This window comes from Cariama cristata, unplaced genomic scaffold, assembly GCF_000690535.1.
Source record: "Cariama cristata isolate BGI_N322 unplaced genomic scaffold, ASM69053v1 scaffold26424, whole genome shotgun sequence".
Lineage (NCBI taxonomy): Eukaryota > Metazoa > Chordata > Aves > Cariamiformes > Cariamidae > Cariama > Cariama cristata.
Genome location: NW_009613914.1, coordinates 18,719 through 43,683, shown reverse-complemented (window position 1 = coordinate 43,683; position 24,965 = coordinate 18,719). Strand labels below are relative to the sequence as shown.

At 34.7% G+C, this 24,965-nt stretch overlaps 1 protein-coding gene across 1 annotated transcript in view; it reads right to left on the bottom strand.

The window, feature by feature from the left end:
• Positions 1–748: 748 nt before the first annotated feature.
• The window catches only part of ATR (ATR serine/threonine kinase), a 42,873-nt gene continuing 18,656 nt past the window's right edge, over positions 749–24,965 (bottom strand). The window contains 26 exon segments of the mRNA XM_009699216.1: positions 749–1,083; positions 2,456–2,561; positions 2,814–2,965; positions 3,888–4,041; positions 4,172–4,328; positions 5,252–5,402; positions 6,183–6,326; positions 6,646–6,846; positions 7,444–7,578; positions 8,365–8,597; positions 9,712–9,809; positions 10,230–10,372; positions 11,748–11,927; positions 12,473–12,632; positions 13,027–13,203; positions 14,433–14,610; positions 15,014–15,105; positions 15,656–15,747; positions 16,930–17,094; positions 17,896–18,074; positions 18,546–18,753; positions 19,884–20,021; positions 20,894–21,014; positions 21,927–22,042; positions 22,974–23,087; positions 23,300–23,506. Of these exon segments, the coding sequence (XP_009697518.1) occupies positions 910–1,083; positions 2,456–2,561; positions 2,814–2,965; positions 3,888–4,041; positions 4,172–4,328; positions 5,252–5,402; positions 6,183–6,326; positions 6,646–6,846; positions 7,444–7,578; positions 8,365–8,597; positions 9,712–9,809; positions 10,230–10,372; positions 11,748–11,927; positions 12,473–12,632; positions 13,027–13,203; positions 14,433–14,610; positions 15,014–15,105; positions 15,656–15,747; positions 16,930–17,094; positions 17,896–18,074; positions 18,546–18,753; positions 19,884–20,021; positions 20,894–21,014; positions 21,927–22,042; positions 22,974–23,087; positions 23,300–23,506 (3,975 nt within the window). The 3' untranslated portion in view covers positions 749–909.

Below are 24,965 nucleotides of genomic sequence, written 5' to 3'. Positions count from 1 at the left end.
TCCCTACAATTTGGATGCCTAGAGAAGCATTAAGTGTAAGTTAGTATACGCCTTCTGAATATATTTAGTCAGTCTCTGAAACGGAGTCTGAAAAACACTCACTATAGCCACAGTTTTTACAAGGGAGGGAAGAGAGGGCCTGTCCAGAACTCCCAGGAGCCTGAATGTATGTTAAAGTCACGGACGCTATACCCTGCCTGCTGCACTGGTGTTAACAGCCATACTGTCCGGGTCCTCTAACTCACAGCTTTGTGTCATTTCCTTTGCGAGGGTTTCTGAACACAGCAGGCAAGGGCTAAGGAAACAGTTTCAGAACATTGTAATACTTTACTAGAGTCTTCATGGTAAGATGAAAGATCTTAGATGCTTTTCTAGACATAGCCAGGCCATACGGAAGAAAGTAAAAGGAAACCAAAATTCAAGGTCTACTGCTGAAAATAAATACTAATTATTTTTAGAAAGCCCTTCTGAGCTATGAGTAGAAAAAGTCAAAAGAACCACATCAGTATAAAACTAATGTCAGATTTTCTAATCTACAAGTAAGCTGAGAAAAATTTTTACAAAAATATACAGTACTTTATAGAGTGCATTCTTTCAACATTGTGAAAATTTTTCATACAGTCAGAAACTTGCAGAGACTTGCCCAGTCTTTTTTAAGCAATTCCTACATACTGCCTTCTATAGGTATACAAAACTTAAGTCGTAACACCTTACACGTCTGCAAGTGTATTCATAACATACCTGCAAGCGTATCGTGTATGTTACATAGATTTCGGATCAATCGTAAAACTGTTCTGCTGCTTACATCCAGAAATCAACAGAAGTAACCAGTTATCACTGATTAATACCTTCTCAAGAATATTATAGCTACATCACTTGTGAACGGTATCGCTCCAAAGTGAACAGATTTCACATATATGGAGCCCAACCCATATACATCTGGCAGAGCAGGTTGTCATCACTTGCTTCTTGAATAAGGTAATGAACGTGCCCTTCAATAGATAAGGGTAATCCTTTTATTCTGTTTCTAGTCTTAATGACACCTTGCAGCCGTTGTTCTATATCAAGGACATGGGTTTTGGCCTGGAAACAAAGAAAAAGAAGAAAAAAATTAATAGTGCTACTATCAATGAACTTCCACTTCTTAAAATAAAAAAGTTATTATTAGGATGTATTTGAAATCTGAATGCTCATTTAATACAAAACCCAGATGTCTACACCAGTTACTTGGAAAATAAAGGATATTTGCTTTTTAAAATCATTCTTTAAAATGGACAGATTATTGGTCAAGTTATAATTTCTGCCTTACATTTTTACAGATAAAATTTACCAGAGAAGACTGAAAAAGCTATGCAAATGTATTTGAAAATGTTAGAATGCTTTACTTCATACAATTACCTCCAAACAAATGCAAATTTTCCCAGCTTTTTTCTGGGAATTCTGGATAAAATTATAGGAGATAACTAGTCTGGAAAATTTATGCAAAAATTATGAGCAACTGAAAATGAAGAAGTCTAATAACAGGTTGTGCTGAGCCACTCAAAATGAGCTGTTCTGAGGCCTACTAGAGTAGCTAGTTCATACCAATTATACTCACACATTTTCTTTTAAAGCTCAAGCATAACATTGGCACCTACCCAGAAAAAATAGTTAACATATAGAACTATGTGGGTGGTCCTGTAACTAAAAGAAAGGTTATGTAGACATAGCCTGGTTAGTAATTGTTTGAAGACCAGGAGATTTTCTGTGCTCAAACAGCTCAGTGAAGTTCTTTGTTGTAATATAGCTTCAGTACTGTAGTTTGTCCTTATCTTAGTTGCCATGTTTATCAGTGCTCTCTAAGTTTTATCTGCTATTACACATATTTATTTTCAGTAAATATTCCTTCTAAAGCAAAAAGAGACAAAGCAGAATTTTTGCAAAGGGGAAAGAGAATAAATATTACAGGTTGTGCAAGTTATAATTTGGATGAACAATACAGTATTTATCAGCAGCTACAAAAGAAATAGTAAATACGAAATCCTAATTTTAACCAAGTATTCCTTGACATCTAACAAGGCACATATTTATTCAATAATAAACATCCACTCATGAAAAGCGCTAAAATACACATGGAAAAGACTCCAGATGTTGCCATCACTGTAAATCTGGAGGACTGTGCAACAATCGCAGCAAGGGGTAGCAAGACATGTCCTTGATTTAGTAAAACTAATAAGACAATTATAGGCTCTATTTTGTTTGGTTTGGTTCTTTAGTAGATAAATTACATTTTCTATCAATAAAAATAGTCTCTTTATGGCTAGAAACTACAAACACAGAGATAATCAAGAAGAAACAACCAGAGGAATTTTTAAATGAAAGAAAAAACAAGACAGTTAAGGTTTCAATTAGAAAATATAACTTGCAACTATAATGAACATTTGAATACCTTATGCTATGATTGTTTTAAACTAACCTTTTCATTGACAACTTCTCCAGTTTCGTTCACCTGTGCTTTTCTATTCCCTTTAACAGGTTTACTCCATTCCACAAGAGGATCATGGAGAAAAGTCTTTAAGACACTAAATAAATTAAAAATAGAAAAAAGGATAAGACATATATAATACACTTAATTTTCAAAACAAGAACACTGACAGGAGTCTAAAGTTAGCACTGAATACTTACAATGTTTTGTATTTAACTGCGTGTCACAGTAAGACTGAGCTGCATGATAGGCATATGCTGGAACTGGGACATTGACCAGCAGTTACTGTTTCAGACATTTAGACTACAGACAGCTTTCTGAGAGTTTGTAGCAAAACCAGTTGCCATACCTCATTAGAGGCTCCCTTTGATCACGCATAAGCCTCATTGTGACTTCACAAGCTCTTCGGAAGAGACCTTCTGTTCCCATTGGACCCATTCCGTTAACCATGTTGTGAGTAAGACGAAAAGGAACGATTTCCGGAACTTCAAAAGTTTCTCCCTTTATGTTGATAAAAAAGAGTATGCCCTTAAGCATTTTAAGCATTATTAAAATAAAGGGTAACATTTGTATTGTTTTCAGGTTTTTTCCCTCATCTTTGCCAGTGGCAGTTTCCTAGCTGACTAGAGATGTTTGCTCAGATCACAGTCCTTCTCAGCCGTTAAAGCGAAGTTACAGTGAATCAAGGATACCAACGTCTAAATCACCTCTTTTTCGCTGTTTTAATACACTAATACAGGGTACAAAATTTTGTTCTAATATATATTGCGGCTCTGTAGTCTCATGCAAAACGCTAACTTTTCTTTTATAATAGGCAAGTTAGCTTAGAAACAATTTTTTTTTTTAAGCTAAGAGTTATATAGGACAATTTAGGCTTACTAAAAAGAAAGCAGGAGAAATAAACTAACTATATCTCTACCTCAATTGTCTGAATTAAAAAGGGCACATGTCCACACCAAAAGCATCTTTCAACAGAAACACCAAAACTCCAAATCCCACTCCGGCCACAATTTCTGCTGTTTATTTTTACAGAACCGTTGGAATTTTTGTGCTCAATTTGTGTGAGGCACACAGCAGCAGAATTCTGAACGTAGCAATTACAGCTTTGTTTGGAAGGTGGTAGTGGAGAGAGGAGAGTCACAAAATACAAGCACTCTAAAATCTGGGCTATTTCAGTGTATCCACATCAGCTCATCTGATACTGGCTACATAAAAAAAGCTGGCTTTCATTAATGCAGTATACAGAATACATACTCTTGACATATCCCAGACTGTTTGTTGGGTAAAAATAAGAAACAAAGTGAGAGAGATAACACAACAGATATGTTAAAGTAAAAGAAGTGGAAAAAAACCAAGACAGTAGAAATTTGTAACTTAACATGCATGTGAAACAAACAGCAAGTTCAGTAGTGGCATTTCTCACCTTATTGAAAAGGCAGTTGAAATCCACGTGCACACATTCACCAGTCAGAGAATCAAACAGGATGTTTTCACCATGACGATCTCCTAGACCAAGTATGTAACCTACCATCGACATAACTGCAACAGAACGACAATAGGCTGATCTACTATTGTACCTGCGGAAATAAGAAATGATATGTCTAAGTCACTTCCTTGGGTTATCTGTCTTCATTCAGTAGTATCATTAATGTTTAGTGAAATACACAAAGTAGATATTTTTGAGCTAGCCCAATCCCAGTCACTCACCATGAAGTAGGGTCAGGAAATGTTCTAAGAAACCATTCATGAAAGAGAGGAGGATGACGAGGCAGAAGGACTTCTTTGAACATTTTCAGCTTTTCAGACAAAGGTGCTGACTTTGGAAGCATATGCTGACGCAATTCTTTTCCAGTCATATAGATACCTGTAACAGACCTCCTCAATTAGGTAAAAGAAATCCCGATACAAAGTCTTAAACATACTATTACCATATGGTATTTTAGAGAACACAAACATCTCCATAAAGTTGAAATAAATGAACAAATGGAAAGTAACCCATAGAACACGTTGGTGGTGGGGTACTGGAAAGTAAAGAAAGAAATCATAATGTTAACTGAAAGAGAAGACCTGGCAAACAACTCACCACTTTTACCGATCACCACACAGCAAAAAAAAACCAACCCCAAACAAAAAAAAACCCAACAACCAAAAACAATCCCCAAAACAAAAAAACCCAACTCTCACAAAGCCATTCATTGTATTTCAGCTGAGATATTTGGAATTCCAAACTCCCAGATGGCTGCACACATACAGATAATGTGTGAAACTTTCCCCTCAAATTTTATTGCACCAACCAGAAAGTTGCTTTGTTAACAAGAAATTCAGAAGAAATCTGATTTTTTCCCTGGAGAGTTGCTGTACCCTCAGCCTTGATTCAATTATGAATTATCTTAATTATCTCATACAAATGTCAGAGGAATGAAAACCAACCAATCAAATCTAAAGAAAAAGTTCACAGCCTTTTCTATTATTCAGTGCTGGACATACATTCCCATGCTGCTGGCACTGCTGCTGAAATGATTTACATCACTGTATAAAAGAATGTATTAAGATGATTGTGTTATCAGTTCTCATAAGGAACTTGTTTATTGCAAGCACCAATTCTCTTCTATTTAAGAGTAAAAGTATAGCACACATATGAATAATAATACATTGCAGATAGTTACAAATATACGTGACTGCATCTTCCTAGAATTTAGTCTGATCCTTGCTGTTTTTCTCATTTACTAATTAAGATATAAGGCCTTTAAAAAAAAAAAATCACTATAGTCTAATACATTTCTTTACCTTTCTCCTTATAAAGTTTTATCAGGATATTTCTTAAACCAGCAGTATTGTTCACCCATTCAATTATGCCACATTCATCATTTAATGGAATAACTGCGTAGGTTCGAATATGGAGTTCCCGCCTACGTGACTCTGCATCTTTTCTTAAGCACTAATCACAAAAGAAAAATGAGATTAACAAATAACATAGATAGAATCAAAACTTTTCAATAACATTAACCATTCTGTCTATATCTATTTTCCAATCACATTATCTAGAAATAAAAATTCTAAGCTTCACTGTTTGCAGTAGGTCAAATACAAGCAAAATGCTCATCTGTTCTACAAAGTAAATTCAAAAAAAGAATTTTGTAATAAAATAGTCAAACTGCATAACTTGTACATGGCTTAAACCCCTTAAAAATAGTATTTGAAATCAGTGCTTTACTGTTTCAGAGATGCTATCATCTGCTTTAACCTCACGGAAAACATGGTACCTTAACATTAAACATATTGCTGAGAAGGGAAATAACACTAAAATAAGAAGTACAGCAACACTTTTAGTTTGAAAAGATGAATTTACCCATTTTTCACAAAAAAATATTAGAAAATCCTGAATAAGAAACATGAAGCATGACAGCAGAAAGTTTGCAGTTATTTCTTTAATGTAAATAACCTTTCCTGAATATTTTTGCTGGAATAAGCAATTGTTTTGGCAAAATGTTGTATTTTGTTATTGTTTTCACAAGTCTGTAAGAAGTTATACATTACCAATTGCTATTGATTTCTGCTGAAATAAGATACTTTGCAACAGTTTACTTGTCTTCCAGTAAGTTTTATCTCAAGGTAAGTTGTGGGTTTTGGTGGTTTGTTTGGGTGGGGTTTTTTTGTTAGATAGTTCAGCAATTATTCTGGTCAATAAGTATAATGCATCTGATTGTCTAACTCAAACCTTGTTAATAAGGGAGTTGAATTCCATGAGCCGACAGTCTTTTCTTAGATCATCTTTTGGCTTACACATCATAATGTAAGATTTCCCATCTGAACCTTTTAAGGTGATCTTTTTTGGCTTTTGAAGTGAGGCAAGAATTTCCACCTAAGGAAAAAGTTAAATTCTTTATTAACACATTAACATTGTATCAGATCATACAAAATAAAGTGTCTAACTGTAATAAACCACTGCAACCAATCATGTTAGCACTTCCATGGTGCTAGAGCATATTAACTTCAGGACAAAACTTTATGTACCAAGAGGTCATATCTGTCTCAGGTTGTTATCACAGAAGCCACTCAGTTTCCACAAAAGTAATTATGAAGTTTCCTACTCACTCCTCCATTTCTAGGGAAATAAGATATATTTGCAGCTACATTTGTTTAACATGAAGTTTAAACTGAGGTGCCAACTAGAGGCTTACCGTATCATCAAAGCCCGCGATGTAGGCCCAGCATCCAGGAAAAGGGTCATGGTTAGCATGTGTACCAGGAATTGAAGGAAGAGTTGGTATCATTACAGATTGTAAGGGAATGAGAATTTCACTAAACGTGTGCTCTTCTACTAATCTCTGAAGTGTTTTGAAATGAACATTCATGCTTAATGTTGAGCTGTTTCCATCAACCTTGGGAAAAAAAAAATGTTCAAAGCTTAACAATAAACACATAACATATTACTGCTATTTCACATTAACTAATGAATAGACTAGAATAATAAATGCTTATGGTAATGAGAAAAATGGCAAATTACATTTCAAATTAAATGGGAGTGATCAAACGTAAATATATCTGGCCTTAATGGCACATGTATTTTTCACTCTGAATGTAAGTACAGAATAATGAAAGAGTTTATTTAGTTATACCTTTATTATCAAGTTAATTTCTTCATGAAAACACAACCAGCCTATTTTTATAATAAAACTCTGAAAATTACTGGGCAAGAATCACACATGAAAGGACAAAACAACGTAAGGCCCATGCACTGCGAAGCGTACCATTATGTACTGAAATGTTTTACAATGTGCTCAACTTAGAGCTATTTTCTACTTTTTTTGAATATTTTTATTATGTAAAAAAAAAAAAAAAATCTTTTACAAGTTAATGTAGTTTCTGTCAAATTGCAGTAATGTAATGAATTGGCTAACGAAAGCTATCAGAAGCTTTTATGTAACATTTTTAAATAATCCTATTACACGCATTAATTTGTTTATTTTTGTAAGTACCGGTTTGTTGCATAGTTCTAATAGCTTATCTGTAAGGCGTGTGGCATCTCCAATAAATTTTCCTAAAGATTCCTTCATGTGAATAGCTTTGTTTAGAATTTCCTTACACCTATTGACACGCATAGGGTAAGAGGACTGGGGAAAAAAAAAAAAAAAGGTGTAAGTTAAAATTATTAAACAACAGTCAAATCAATTAAAGAATCCTAAAAAAAAAACCCCCACAGTAATTAATATATTCTTTTCTCTACTTACCGCTTGCCATATTTAATATCTGGAGAACAATGTTCTCCAACTGAAATTTGGTACCTGAAAAAGTACTTAAGTGGCATGGTTGCTGGGTGCATGTGTGTGGGAGTTATTACTTTCTGAAACCATTCTTGGGAGTCCCACAACATAAAGGCCAATGTTCAAGAATATGCCAGTGTGTCCTGAGTGTTATTTTACCAGCCTTAAAGAAATAATATGCACCATGTTTTCCAATTTGCTTTAGAATGACCTTACTACCAGGTAAGTATTAGGACTAAGTGGTACATCTGTCTCATTTTAATCAAGGCACAAAGCTGATTCTTTGATTATAAAACTGGGAGTACTATCACAATTACTAAACCCAACAAAATCTGTTGTCCATAACTACCCAATTCATCAGCTATTTATTATTCAAATTTCCTTTCCTAAGACAAGTCAGGATACATGTTAGCATTCTAATTTGGAACATTTAAACTGTAATATCTGAACTTTAGACTTCAGTATAATCTTTTGCAGTGATAGTATCGATGCCCACTTCTACAACACTGTATCACAGCAACTGAAACTCTCCGGTCCTTCTTATCACCTTAAAGTAAAATAACTGTTACTCACATTTCTCTCTGATGAAAACAGTCTAACAAACTTAATAAAGGTGTAGCTATACTTATCATGTACCTTGGACACAGCAGTCATCATCCACATTGCTTGCTGTGGATAGGCTAAAAACACTTTAGCAACAATCACCATCAGAACAGCGAAGACTTCATCATGAGAATGGCAGATTCGGGAGATTAACTGAGAAAAAGCTGTTAGAAACTGGTAAGGTGCCAGGTGATTCGTGTGCTCTGTAATCACCTTATTTATTTTAGCTAAATCATTTTTCATTTGAACACGTTCTGAACGACTAGCTGAAAAACACAAGAGAACAAGATTAAGTTCCTTTTTTTCCATTGGAATTGTAAGAGTCATTTAAATCAAGCCTACAGGAACATTTTGTTGGTAATTTTCACAGGCCAAAAAAACTTAAGGAAAAGCTCCTACTGTAAAGTTCTTTTTAACCTAGCATACAACGACATAATACATAGGCTATTTAACTAACCAGAATAGCAGGAAATAAACAAACAGAGCCAACAGGAACATGGAAAAGACAGTATCAGAAAAGTTCTCCCCACATTCTTAAAACAAAACATCTACCACTCCTCTAAAGTGATGCAATGGCATAGAACAAAACAGAAAACACTCCTTGTATTTCCCTGGTAAAAGGATTCCAATGTTCTTTAGTAGAGAGGAAATGAAGAAAGTCTTTACAATGGATGAAATCAGCACATCTGCTCCTATCTCCATGCCCAACCCTGAGGACCCAGCATGAGCAGTACATCAACAACACAGAAAGCAGCATCTGATGTGCCTGCAGCCAAATTCAGTTGACCTAAGTATATAGACCCAGGTCAAGATCAAGGAGCCACAATTGTCTGTTTCACTCCAGATCTGTAGGCAACGTTTGCAATTTTCATTTGTAGAAAAAACTCCCACCCAAAATGGATCTATGGTAGTAGTTACACATGCCTTGATGCTGCCTCCCCCCCCCCCCCCCCATTTAAATTTCAGTAAAATTCCTTCAACAACTCGAACCAAGACAAATTGGAAAACAGCCCCAAAGTCTAACAGTTTACTGTAGCAAGTGTATACAAAACCACTACTCATTACTCATGAGGCAACTTAGAAGAGGTGACAGGGGACATGCAAGGATTTTCCCTAAATCTGTTTATCGACTTTAGTTACCCGAAGGACAACACTATCTCATTATATATTTTAAAAAAAAGTCCTGGAGGGTTTAATTAAAATTAATACTCTCCTGCATATTAACATCCTGTAATTTAAAAGAATAATACTACTTTCTTGTTTCCATATAATCTCAGGCAGTAAGTCTAAACAAAGAACTGTAAATATACTTCACTGCTCTTTGAAACGTATATTCAGAAGTATAACACAGGAAGTATATACTGGGAAAAAATGTTCTACCTTTATCACATTCATATGCTTTTGCTCCAAAGTCCAGCCATAAAGATAGCATTCTTGGCATCGACTGATAGATGAATTGGTTTCCGTACTGTAGAGACCTGTGATTACATGTTCAAACCACAGCAAGTTAATGATACGTATTAGAAGCATTACAAATTTTACATCCTTAATTGTTTCACATTCCATTCTGGACTTTAGAAATTTATGTTCAGCATTTTAATGCATCTGCAACAACTGAAAACTTACTAATACACAAAGGTTTTGTTTTTATTAATCAAAATTGCAGATGAAATATTTAACGGTCTTACACAAGACAGACAATTGCTTAGTCAGAAGGCAGAAGTAAAATTAATTAGGTATGAAAACAAAAAGGAAGCATGCAATGTTTTGTTTTACAATACTGCATAAAAATTTGAGTCAGTCTGAACTGTTGAATTGCACTATATTCCTATAAGATTTTTTTCAGTATAATACCCATCTTTCCATAGAAACTAAGCAAAGTTCCCCTAGAGTCTAACCTCCCAAAATGATGAACTATGTATCTAATCAGATCTCCTTGTTTTTCCATCTTGTTGTCAGTTACCATGGGCATTAATTTATCATAGTATTTAGCAAGATAAAAATGTCCATCTTCCCATTCTGGCAAGAAAATCGTAACATCCTGCAACAAAATCAAAAAGAGATAATTACTTTTGAGAAGATGCTAAATTTAAAATAAAAAAATAACGTAATTAAAAAAAGATTCTCAAGAAACAAGAATCTTGTATTAGTTACCTTTGTGTAAAGCATATGCAAAAAAGTATTAATTGTAACTTTGTAACTCCAAAAATTGTAATTTTGCCCCAAGATAAACGCCTGTACAAACTAGAAGTCTGTTCCTAAAAGATCTTTTGGCTTTGGAGACAGCAAAATAATTCAAGACAGGATGATATAGGATTCTTCAACTAGGAAAGACTATAGTTTCATTAAAAATACTATAATCAAGTTCCTGATGCTGACAAACTCAATATTGGGTTTCTTTTAGTTTTTTGAAAAATGAAACAGCAGGATGTTAACAGTTGGACTCGAAGATCTTAAAGGTCCCTTCCACCCTAAATGATTTTGTTTCTATGTTTTTCACACTTCTATTTTCCTTCTAAATCATGATGTTTAAAAGAACAACAAAAAAATTGTGTGACATATATTAGAGAAGAAATAACTTAGCAAGTGGCACATCCGGTTTCCAGTGCCAATATTTAGACAGTAGAGAATTCTAAGCATTGGTATTTTAATATAATCCACCAAAATTTCATTAGTTTCCATTATTTCAACCTTCATTTGATTTGATACCTCCGTTAGATTTTTTCTCTAAATGACTGTTACAGAAGTATTTTAATTAGTAAGACAGCAGTAAGTATTAACAGTATCAAATGCCAAAACTTGGATAGGAGACATATTACTTTTAAGGAAGCATAAAAATCTGCATCTACTACTGGTTTAGTAGGCAATATTAATCAATGCCAAAACAGTATTTCACAGGCATAGCAAGATGAAGCAGTGAAGTGTGTGGTTGAAGAAAAACATACCCGTCGCCCCTTTTCCTAGTTCTTCAGAGATTGCAAGCATATTTAAAGCACAGTTACAAGTCCCTACCAGAGAGAGAAGTAACACTGAACAGTAGTGCAATGTGTCATCAAGTTATCTCACTGTCTATATAGAGTAGCTCACATTTTAGTGAATTCTAATTTGTGCATGCATAAGAAAAAAGCCATGCTCCTGTAATCTGTTTTTCACTATAAAAGACTTATATTACGTATTCTTAGCTTCCACTGTTGCAAACTGCAGACTTCCCTGTATTGACGTGTTACATTAAAGCTAATTCAGATAGTTAAATCTTTACAAGAACTATTTCCCTCCTACACATTGATACACCATTCAATCCCATTGATCTTATCCTTGGTTGACATCATCAGGAGCATAACAATAGCTTACTTAAGGGGTATATTATTATTATTATTCAAAACTACCATCTTGTTAACACTAGTATATCAAATTACCTTATACTTTTTCATAACTGCATTGCTTTCAAAGTTAGCAGTTTCCTCCATAAATCTGCCCACTAGTAGCATTGCCCGACCGTGGATGAGCTGACTTTTGCTACTGCACGGTGCTTTATTTTCAGGAAAACATAACTCAACTCCCTTCTGGAGAACAATGAGTGCTTGATGAACCTCACCCTATTAAGAGGAAAACATTTTATATACTTTAAATAAGAAAGGTGTAAAACTTCCATCTTACAGTTACTGTTAAGGCAAAGCTATGTCCCTGAGCATGTTCTAGACCATTCTGGCTGTAGTAACTGAATATTACCAACTTCAAATGCTTCTTACATTCCCTTGTTATCTCAGCATTGTTGTCCTTTTAGGTTTACCACAATAACTGCTTTTATGTTTGCTGACTACCTCTATTAGTTAAAAGGATACAAATTAAGGAAAGGTTTACTGTTAAGGTAATTTAAATTTGCCTGGGCTGCTTTGACAGAGGGAGGTAATCCACCAGTTTTATACATAGCTGCCAGAAAAGTCAATGGATACAGAAGAGGGCTGACCAGCAGTTGGGAGGTAAAAACTTCCTGTGGCTCAACTGCGATCAGAATGTGTTGATAGTCCCAGCTGACCTATTTTGTTTTATGTATACTGATCATGCGCCTTTTTCCTTGAAGAAAACTAAAAGATTATTTTCTTGCATGTAAGAAAGTAAGTTCCATTTTTCTTTTCTTTACCTTGGACCAGAGCCACTTTGCTCTTTCTATATAAAGTTCTGAGAGCGTAGATTCCCCAGCATTCAGAAGAGCATTATACGCAGTCTGGTGATGACCAGCTTTTCTCGCAACTCTAGCACTCTGGAGCCAACACTGACCAACAAGCTCACTGTAATCCTCGCTGCAGAGATATTTTTGCAGAAAAATGAAAAGTTTCAATTGTGAATGCTACTTTACAATCTGAAGTAAATATCACAATGTGTTGAAATACAAATAAAATTTCTCAATATGCTATATGCTACATAGCGATCATTTGAAATTATTTGTAATACATCTGTTTCACCTTTTTTCCATGTAGGCCTAGAAACAAATACCTTTTCCCCCTGTTTCTCCCTTATATTTTCTATAGACATCACTCTTCCATTCTATTTTGAAGGCATGTAATATTGGAGAGGACTGCTTTTGTGTACAACATAAAATTCTGTGGATATTTATCTTCTATCTTCTAACACATCTATGGAAAACCAGAATACTACTGAGAATACAACATAGACAAGAAATAGTCATCTTCTCACCTTTTACTGAGACTAAGCAAAGCCCTTCTCAGTGCTAAAATGGGTTCTTTTGCTCTGTAAGAGTTTTGGGTCATTTCAATACGAGCACACCAATTCAGGGAATCTCTACCATGGTCACCATCTGTTTGCTGAAACATTGGTCCGATACTATGTTCCAACTCACACAGCATATGCAATCTGTGTTAGTAAAATAAAGGCAAAAAAATTGTTGAAAATTGGTTGCTGTTTGGGATCTATGCAAGTTCTACAAAGCTTTTGTTGTTTTCTTTCTAAAAACTGGCCATGTAAGTAATTTCAAAGAGTAGGACTTCTTTTAAAAGCAAAAATGCAGCAAAACCAAACACAGAAAATCAAGGCTTTGTAAACTGATTAGTTATCTTCCCACTATTCCTTTGCCAAGCTGCTGAACACAGAGACAATGAAGATCACTTGCAGAGGAAGTCAATTTTAGAAAGAGTCTTTCTATCCATTACTTTTAGCAGTATTTCTTCAAAAAGTCCATATTTTCAACAAATACCATTTTAGATGCAATATACTGCCTGTTACTTAAACACCTGCCTGACAATAAAGTTAATTGCATTTATTTAAAAACACCGTTATTATTATTACTATCTGTCACTGTAAAGCTGCAAAGCTGAGAGCTTTGCCTAAGTTCTCATTGGCACAGTCTAAGTGTAGTGGGTATATCTGACAGAGAAACAGTGACTGTTTGAAGGCTTCTGAGTAGCCCAGATCAACAGCTAAATTGAACTATTTTGAAACATTTCTTTCTCAATACTCAAATTCCATTTCCTAAATAAAACAACACTGCAAAAATTACCAACGCAAAATAGAATTAAGAAATAATTAAGAAATATAGACTTCAACTGGCTAGTTTCATGCAGTATCTTGCCATAAGGATACATTTACAGTGCACAGGAAGTATTAAGCCTTTTTCATTAAAAAAAAGTTACTCACTTTTTATTCTACTACACTCTACTTCAAAATTTATTTAAAAAGAATAAGTTAAACTACTGAAAGGGATGGGATTTCAATTCTTACTGCTCTTCTTTGACAAAAGAAGAGAGTGCTTTTAGGTCACCATACAGATTAAAAGCAGAGCAGTGCTCTTAATAGAATTACTGGCCTATATGTACTAATTGAAGCACAGAATTAAATTGTTGATTTTTGTTACCTGATGTTTTCATAAACTTGCTTGCTCATTTTGAAAGACTACACCAAACAGTTCTATTGTGAATATTTTTCGTGGGGGATAAATATAAATTCCCAATTAATCAAAGGTTTCCAGTTGGGCGTGACAGAAAACGCACATCAGTACCCTCTATTGTGCAATGGAAAATTCTTGCTGCTGCATACTTGATTATGTGATTTCTGGATTTGAAAACAGTGACATTAAAATCAGAAACCTGATAATGTGTTCGTATCCTCGCTGATAGGATCCTCTTTCAAAGCTGGCTGCTGAAAGGGGTACAATCTGTTCTGCTCGAACAACCTTCAGTGTTTCATAAAAAGCTGCTTCATTTTTCTTCTTGGCTGATAATAATAAATGTCCTAGTCTGACACTCCAAGTAGTGGACTTCACATCTTTGGGGAGAAAAAAAAGCTTCTCAAACGCTGTTTCTTTAAGCAGCCTAATCTGAACATGCTAATCTGTCTGAACATACTACTGGAAAAATAAGTTTTTCTCAGAACTAATTAATTGAATTTTCAAAAATACTGTATAGTTCTACCCCATGATCTACCCCCTCAAACAAACCCAGAAGAAATTTTGCCTTACACTTGCTTGAAATTTCTACTCAAAGACTATACAGTTTACAATCAAATACATTTACAAAATCTAGAAGACTGTCAGAACTAACCCTCCCCCGAGTAAAACCCAAGACTAAAAAAATTACAACAGGTGCTCCTTGATTCAAGATAAGACTAAAACATACACTTGTTCAGAAATGCAAGGAAGAATTCGTATTTTGATGATACGGTAACTTACCTGAAGCCAAATAATTTTCCAGTAAATCCCATCGTGACAGTTTCCAGGCTGCTTCTACTCTGTAAGTGTTCAATTCAGAAATCCATTCAGACCTATTAAAAGAAAAACATAGGCAATAAAACTTTGTGCTGAACTCAACTTTTGTTTTTCTTTCCCCTCTCAGTACGTTAGTCCTACATTACATTAGCAAATACTCTTTATATAAAACTTTCCTTACTTGAAAAGAAGCAAGGTAAGTTTGCTTCTAATAAAATTCAATAAAACCAAAGGATATACATTGATAACAAATAACAGCTGTACAACACAAACCCACAAATTCAATTTCCAAGTAGTGTATTTAACTTTTATGGCACATTTTAAAAATTACCATCTTCCAATCCATTTATCCTATTAGGCTACAGATTAGCTATGGAACTAGTAACACGCAAGACAGTGAATGAAAGATCCTATTTAACAGATTAAAGCACATATAAATACTGCACACAGTGCAGACAAGAAGTACTAACATTTCTGGAAGTCTTGAAATAAATAGTCTATAGACAAAGCACTTATGGTTTTCTAGCTTCGCGTTGTTAATTGGATATGCTTGACAACGTGCAAAAATATTACTCAAACCAACATTGTATTAGACGCTTACAGTACCTGTTTGCAAGCACTCCATTGACCTGAGTAATTACAGTAGATAACTGACCAAGGCCTAACATGGACTTCACTACGCCATGATAATGAATGATCTAGAAATAGGGGAAGAAGAAAAAAAAACAAAACAAAATACCACACACATACATTAATGAAATTCATGGTAGTCTGAAGGAGGAAATATGTCCAATCGGACGCTTTTTATAATATGAAAAGGCATAACCAATTGCACCATAAGCTAAATGAACATTCAAAATTAAAAAGTCTATGATTACCAACAAACTTAAATCACCACTGGCAATTTTTGAAATGTGCCTCACCACAAATACAGTTTGATGTTAATTTATTAATACTCATAACAAAGCTGTGAATAGAACTCTGATTTAAAGAAATTAACAATAACAACAAGAAAAAAAGTCACAGGAAGGAAATAACCCAAAGCAATTTCACTCTTCATAAAAATGTCTTCCATACTCTGGGAATGAAGTAGGACCATCAAAACACTCTGATTACTATATCTGTTATCAGCTGCGCTAGGCAACCTCTGCTTCCTAGGCAAGTGCAAGAAACCATAGGAATACCCTAGCCTACAAAACATTTTACCAATTTCCATTAGAAGAGTATTTCAAATGTAGAAAGGGTAATAGATGTCTTCAACTTTCTTTTTGCATTTATCATCACATCTCTGTATATTCACTTTGGCATATGAAAAGCAGGATGGTTTTCCAGTACTGCTCAGCTTTACAGTACCTTATACTTCTATGTTCCAAATAAAGGAAGGGAAAGGGGAATGGAAGAAAAATTGTAAATTTTCTTTTACCAATTTCCAGTTGCTCTTATATTATGAACATTTTCTCTGGAAGTCAATAATCAAAAATAGTAAGTCAGAATTACTTTGAATAAAACTTGTGGTAACTTGCTTTAATAGTTCTCTTGACATGTACTAGTACTGATTGATACTTAAGTAATCTGATTCCAGGCCTTTCCCAAGCAAAGGCTGAAATTTAATTGGTAAGTTGTCCCAGCAAAAACCTGGGCATAAGGATCCAACGATTAACCCAAGACTACAAATTACAGTATAAAGCAAATAAGAGATTTGTTTCTGTTCATAAGACACTTCCAAAGGCAGTAATTATTCAGCAACTGCCACAGTAATTTCTTATGTTCCCATTTTACTTCAATAGCTGAAGAGGTATTTTTGGCTTAGTCTTGTGTTAGTTAAGAAGATTTAAAAAAAAAAAAAAGAAAAAAAAAGAAAGAATTTGTCTTGTATTTACCTGATCGGGTTCCAGTTGGATAGCCCTGTCATAACAGGCTGTTGCATCTCTTAACAAGCCAATACTTTCATGTTCAAGGATTTGTTCTTTGAGAGATGGTTCTGCTTTGCGAATTGCACTCACCCCAGCTACTCCATCTGGCTCATGCATAGCAGCATACAATTTCTTTATTCAAACAGAATTGGAAATGGACATTTAAAAACAACTCTAAGACAACAAGAAGGTATTTTATACATAATATGCTCAGAAACATGTATCTTCTTGAAAATGGAGAACAAACTACTCTGTAGGACTTCTTTGCATCAAGCTTTCACGGAAAACGTCAGTTTTACTACACTACCAAAGTTGAGCCCTACTTTTGCTTAGCATACTGTAATACTCATGATCTCATAGTATAGAAAGAACAACACATGAAGTTATCCGAAACAATCTGTATAAAAGGCAAAATAAATACCCTATAATTACATGATAAAGTTTTATAATATGAAGCTACAGATTACTTAAGGTGGAAAAGCAACATAAAGATTTTTTCAAATTTGAAATGTCACTGAGGAATATAAACCATAAGGAACCACAAACAGGCTATCCCACAGGTTAAAATATTTCTTGAAAATAATTTAAATCGTTTTCAACACCCTTACAATTAGCTCTTTCTCTACTTTAGAATAAGCCTCTTCGTTTTCCTTCAAATGTGTTTTGGCTTTTTAACTATTTCCAAGATTTTACAATCTTTTGTTATACGCTAGAAAGCTACTCCTTCCTTTTCCTATAAGGAGCATGCCAAGCAAGGGAAAGTACTTAATATTGCTGAAAGACAGATGACTAAACACTTGTATCCAAACAGGAAGAGCCTGACTACATCTTTTCTTTTTTGCATCTCAGAGAAGAATTTGACAAAGCTTTATTCATCTATGTCTATTTTCATTTTAAATTAAAACAAACAAAACCCAAAAAGAACTTCAGAACCTGAAGAAATCCAAGATGCTCCTGAATATTTTGTTTCTTCTCTGTGATGAATGATTCAAAGTGCATCACAGCCCTTGTGTAAGCCTTAGAGCGAAAGGAAGCCACAGCTAGTGTATCTTGAGGTATGAGGTCTAGAAAACGTGTCACATTTTGATATTCTCCATAGTCCTCACTTGATGCTAAAGAAAAAAAATAATTTAAAAAGTCTGTCCATTGAGGTTTCATTTATAAGAATTACCTTGTGCATCAAAATTCAGTTAATTAATTTCACATTTTAGTGAGATAATCTGATTAATTTAAGAACACATTTTTCTTTTCTGTTAAGAACAATTAATTTAAAATAATCCTGGTGAACTTCCTACATCTTGCAAGACAGCACAGAACATGTTAAACTGAACCTTTAGAAAACTACCAAGAAATTAACATTTCATTTTTTTATATTGAACCTATATTTCTTACAATAGGCATTCAAAACAATGGATTTGGTGAGGGAAGGGGTGGAAATCAAAATATGACAGTAAGAAATCATAAAGCAGACTAATATATTATAGTAATACTGCATTCTTAAATGGTCATAATGTGAACTGGCAAATTTAAATACGTATTTGAAGAGTGTAAATGTCACTTTAAATAAAATAAGCATCACTCACTTTTTAGATCACCTCTGTCTTTGCTAGACTTGCCAGTATTTTTCTCAGCAATAATTATTTGAAACTTATGTCTAGCCCACTGAGTTAGATGATCAAGCATGGAGAAGACTGTCTGTGTGCTCAGCTGACTTAAATCAGATGCACTGTCTTCAAGTCTCCTCGTCGACTGGTCATCGTGTTTCAGAACAGCCATAATCTCCACATAAACCTACACAAACATTAATATGATAGAAGACAGAAGTGCCATACAGGCATCAAAATAGTAGGAAACAGCAATTAACCTGAAAATCAAACTAAAATACTAGATATTTTAGTAGTACATTCTAATAATTTGGGGCTTATTTGCAAGCTTTGTTTGTCCCAAAAATCTTAAGAGGAAGAAATGGCAAACCAAGTAGCAGTTGTTGTCTGGAGATTCCATATAGGGAGAAAGCCTTTGAAAAGCAAACCCTTGGATTCAGAATAACCATCATGATTACTGGAATTTTAGGTTTCAAGACACAATGAATGCTACTGCACTTCTGCTGCATATACAATACTTCAAGGTTTGGTAAGAGTCAAGTTATCTACTGACTGCCATATCACAGATCTACTTTTTGCTTATATTTAAGTAAATACCATGCTGAAAGACCTTCTTCCTGTTTGTTTTAGTCAACAAAATATGAGTTAACATACATAACAAGATGCTTATTGTGGACATACTTGCTCGGACAAGAAAAATCACACACCTCTAAACACCCAGAATGTTTAAACACAGATATTTTAGCTGTGAAATTTCAAATTAGAATCTAAGTCACATTTTTCAGTCTCTTCAGCTTCTGCTAAAGCAAACTGATAGACAGCAGACTGGATGATTCTTTTGTCTCTATCCCTGCTTTGCCACAAGACATTTACAAACCCTGCTCTGCATTAATTCTGTAGGTAAATAGTTTTTCCACTTAAATTGTAACTGTATGCAAGGGAGAGAAAAAATTCTGGGTCTGAATTCTTGGAAGTATACAAGTTCAATTTATTCCTTGTTTGTGTTGCACTCTTTTCCTCTTTGTACCACTCCAGCTCTTGATGTTACTGCAGTTATAATTACCCACACTGTATCTCATCCTAGGCATTACCAAAGAAATAGATGGGAATCCACAGAAAAACAGTTCAATACAAACTTGTATTGAGTATATGCAAAACCCTGGCAGAAAATTTATATTATTAATACAGGAAAAGGAGTTTAACATCTATACAATTTGTTCATGTAGGTCTACAGTAATTTTGCAGAGCTGAACAGCTCTCAGGAAGAACAGCTCCCGAGCATTCCTATGAAGAACACTAACATCTTATACATCTCACCTCTTGTTGATCCTCTGGACTGCATCCCAACAAAACATAGACAAGGATGTGTGGAAGCAGATAAATTGTCACTTTATAGTCATTCTTCATCATAATACTGCAGCAATCAAAAACTTTTCTGGCAAGATCATGTCGCACCTATCAAAAAAAAAAAAAAAAAGAAAAAATTTCCAGGAAAAGCATCATTACAAAAGTGCAAATGCCTGAACAATAGGTTTCTTTTGTTGACAAATACAAATTCTATTCCATCAAATAATTTTAAGATACTTGTCCTGCTATAACATGTATCAATTGCTGATACTACAAAAAGGCGGCAACCATTGCTTACATGTTCCACCTTTCCATGTTTTCTACACACCACTGTAAACTTGCACTGGCCATAATAAAAAACCTTAAGGCTGAGTCTACTATTGCACTCAGCCTCTCCTCTGCCCTTAAAAGCCTACAAAAAGTAGGAAATTATGAAGACATTCAATTCTTCTCTGTCAAATAGAAAGATGACAGTGTAGCTACTGAGCAATTGTGATTAAATTCACTTCAAGTGGTTGATTTAGAAGTGAAATTTTCGGTGAGTCACATGTTGGAAAGGGGAAAGGAAAGGAAAGGAAGAAAGAGACAAGTACTTTTTATGTGCTGGGACTGTGGAACTATGGGGAAATTAAAGAAATCTTTCAGAAACTGAGAAGGTAAATTTGAGGTTTTCCAGAAGTATTTCAGATACTTTTCAGAAGCATTTGTCAGTGTCTTCAACTATACAAGAGTCTCTGGACAAGGGCAAACTTCCCAGACTTTTGGCTGTGACACCACCTGTGAAGTTTAGCCAAAAAGCAACAATGCTGGGGAAGGGAAGGTGCATGGTTACCTTGATGATGCAAGAAGTAGGTATGTGCTTTAACAGGCCTATAGCAAATAGGCATATTCCCCCATCCATCCCTGACTTTCAGAAACCAAAACGTGGTTCAAGAACTGTGTTGTATATATCAATACAGAGAGCAGGGTTATTCTCTTACCTTTGTTGTAAGATAACCTGCCCAAGTTGCCGACCATTCTGCAAAATTATCACCTAATTTGCTTAAGTAAATTGGCTTCTTCATCTTAGACCAATTTACAGCCTTTTGATAACTCTTGTACCTGTAATTTTAAAACATCCATTTAATAAAACTAACTTTTTTATTTAATACAATAAAAAACAATAGCACATCGTTAATTATGAAGTTCCCTAACTGGAATCATATTACGTTTCATCTTCTGAATGTTTTAAAAAAGAATTAAGAAAACACTTTCAGTAGTCAACATCTTATATTCTAGAACTTCTTAAAAAGAAACATGAAATACAAAAAACATAACATGCTACCAGAATTTTTAAGTATACTTCAAAGTGCTGTTCAAATCAGTTTTAAGAAATAGTTTCATAAATATTCGAGTATCATGTTTTTGACAGGAAAAACCCATAACATATGTGAAAGTCAACAAATGCCAAAAAAGTTTGTTTTCGAAAAAGGTAGAACTTATCACAGTTAAACATGACTGTCTTTTCATGAGGAAACAGAAAGGAAACGTTGATTATTTCAAATTAAGGTGCATACATCATTAGAAGTTTTCTTCGCGTTATTTTTATCATTAATTCAACAAAATGAAAAGTCAAATTAAACCCCAATGAGCTCCTCCTACTTCTATAAAGGGTAGCAGTAATGGAATATTAATGGGATTTGAGTATAAACTCAAATCCTAGTGAGAATTTGTACAGAGGAAAGAAAACAGAAACAAAAACTTCCATTGTATAAGCATGCTCTAGGGACAAACAGGCAAATCTGGACAAAGTATGAGCTCAGAATTTTGCTTGTTTGATTTATAGAGAACTACATTCAAGGAAGTGCTAATTCAGCTTTACATAGAAAGACCTTATTAGAATTTTGTATATACATATACTACTCTTCACAGAAGAGTAACAATCACAAAACCAAATTAAGTTATTGCTGGCCTGGAGAAAAAAAAATAATTTTAAAGCTGTTAAGAAAACAAATTGCTTAAGTTTTCATATACCTTGTATTTAAGTGAGGTTCCAAGATCTCCTGCACGTGCTCAGGAAATCTCCTCCAAAGCCTGGAGCCTGGGCAGTCAGTGTTTGTCTCTCTACAGTCATAGATAGACAGTAACTCCTGAAAAGGCATGGTTTAGATGACTGAGTTCACACTGACAATACTTCATGACCACAGCAGTAACAAAAACTGGTGTATACACAGAAGTAATGAGATAGAAGTTACAGAATGCTTAATTCAGAAATAACTGCAAAACTTTCATCCAATGTTGTTAAACCCCCTATTACTAGGTAGTGTTCATTTCAACTAACTATTGATTCCCCAGATTCTCCAATTGCTGTTCGGATCACATTATCTCGTATTCTTCACATCTGCCAATAAACCAGGACTAGAAGTTTGTCTGATTCCTCCTTATGCATAAGCTAATGAAATTTTCTTATTCTGCTGACTACACGGGGCTACTTATTTTCTCCTGGAGCAAAGAATTGTCCTGAAGTTTTCACAAAGATATTAAATAACAACCACAAAAAACCAGCCCCCCAAAAAATCAACCACTAAATCAGCTTGGAGTTGGCAAACGAGTTGGCAAAAGACTAGAGTCTGAAAATACAGGTAGGCTCCCTTTCAGTTGCTTCTTAAAAGCGTAAGCAGAAGCACTCTTAGGAATAATTACTGCTTTTCATTTCCACGTATGGAACTTGCACCAGTTCTAAGTCAGTCTCAGGATTATTCCTTCAATCACTATGTATGGACTGTTAGTTACCTCTGAAACATCAGACCTCTCCTAAAATGTTGTGACACAAAAGTAAACAAATCCTCTTTTATTTGACAACTCTCCAGAATTCTAAGTGAGCACTGAGGACTTTAAAAAAAAAAAAAAAAATTCACTACCCTGAATAACCTTTAATCTTGTAAATTAAAGTTGTATAGGATGAAGTTTCAAATACTTAAACATGTACTTCAAAATGTGTATTTATATTGCATGATTCTAAGTTCAGGGTGATAGGAAATAATTTGTGAAGAAAAAATAGGATCCAACCATGTATCTTACCTGAATCGCATATGCTGCAGAATCCTGAGCACGAACATTATCAGCGTAAGCAAGAAATGCTCTGGTCAGTTCCATTAATAATCCATAGGCAAAATTTGGATCCTCCACACCAGCCTCAATCACAAACAGAATACCAGTTTTATTAAAACAGAGTAATAGCTGTATCTTTAATCTCTAAATAATCACTTTGAAGCCTGACTCTAAACTGTTTTAGATGAGAAAGCAAGTATAGATTTTCAAAGGGTCTAAAGATAAGAGGTTCTCTGCTCCAAGTACTTTTAAAAAACCCTGAATGTTAAACAAAACACTAAAGCAACACTTCTTACCACAAATGTAAAATGTTTTCCTTGAGTTTCACTTGTTGAAAAATCGAGCCTGCCAGGATCTATGGCTCCCAGTTCACCTAAACATTCTCCACAAAGTAGTCGGGCTTGAGAATTTGCATCCTGGCAGCCGATCAGAAGTACAGTTACCAACTGGGAGATGACTGGCTCCACAGTTTCACTGTCTGTAACATACTTTATCAGTTTTTCCTACGAAGTTGAAAAATAAAGATGAGTTATTCTATAATCATGTTTATGGTGAATAATCTCAGAAATTTTCCATTTGTAACTCATTCTTACTTTGCATTTCACTTACCCATGATTCTAGGTTAGTGATTTAAATACTGCCATTTGTAACTATAGCTTAATTGCCCTAAATTGCTTGTTACCGTAGGAAGGGCTAAACAAATGAGTAAGAATGAAGGATCTGGGCCTCAAATGCCCATGCTGTCATGGCCAACATCGTATTTCGTTATTATACACCTCTCTACTAAGTTCATTTTCTTTCCTTGTCTTACCAAGAACCTCTCTTCTTTTCCACATTATCTTTTTCACTTCTCTGTCCCTTTTCTTCATGTGTTCTGATACTTCCTCCCAATTTCTTTCATGCAGCTGTCGTCATGCCTTCTGGTTTCACTGCCATTTGTATCCTTATTAGTTCCCACTTGTTGGCCATTTCTTCACCCTGAGTCCTACAAAGCCCAGGGTTTCAAGTCCTTTAATCAATGCCCATCATTTTAATTGGATGCCCTTTCTTTTTCACTTTGGCCCAGCTTTTATTCCCCAGTTCCACATTTAGTCCAAATACAGAAAAAATCTTCTCTTAATAAATGTGAAGTTGTTTGCCATTGTTATGTTTAATGAAAACTGAAACCACAGCCAACATAACAGAGCAAATAGTTCCACAAGCTGTGGAACTAATTAAGCTTGATTTGCCTCAATTGTTTTGCTAGACTTCTAACTAAGCAAGACACAGCAAGATTTTGCTGACATGACCTGCAAGAATTACTGATTGGCCAGGAATATACACAATGATTGTCTGTTCTTTTAGCTAAGATTTTTTTTTAACTTCTGACTGAAGAGTGTCCCACAACCTTACAGCTACTAAGGGGACAGATTTTTATTTATTTATTTATTTATTTTTACATTGGTCACATACACCCCTCTGGGCTAATGACCACACAGATTTGTAAAGCTGTATCTTCAACTTGTACATGGCTATAAAATTTATTTCAATATGATCAATGGAGTCAGATTTTTGAGGGTGGAAGGCAAAGAATGAACAGAAAAAAAATTGAAAGGTGTGAGGTGGTCACACACACCTTAATTCTTTCAGATATTACACTCACATACAAAAAAATGCTGGCTTTACTGTATTAGTCTGCTGATGCAAAAGCCATACATGTTCTAACAGAGAACAAGCCCACAGAAGAGACTGCTGAAAGGGACTGCTTAGATACATCTTTCCTCAGAGTTGAAAAAAAAGATAAGAAATGTACCACTAGCCTTGCTGAACAAGCATCACACAGACTTGGAGGATTCAAAAGTCCTCTTACAAGGAGACATGATGAAAAAGAATCCCTTCTCCCCATTGTATTAAGAAACAGCTAGCTTAATAAATTGAGGAGAATAATACAGTTCATGTGAACACTCAGTAACAGCAAGGAGT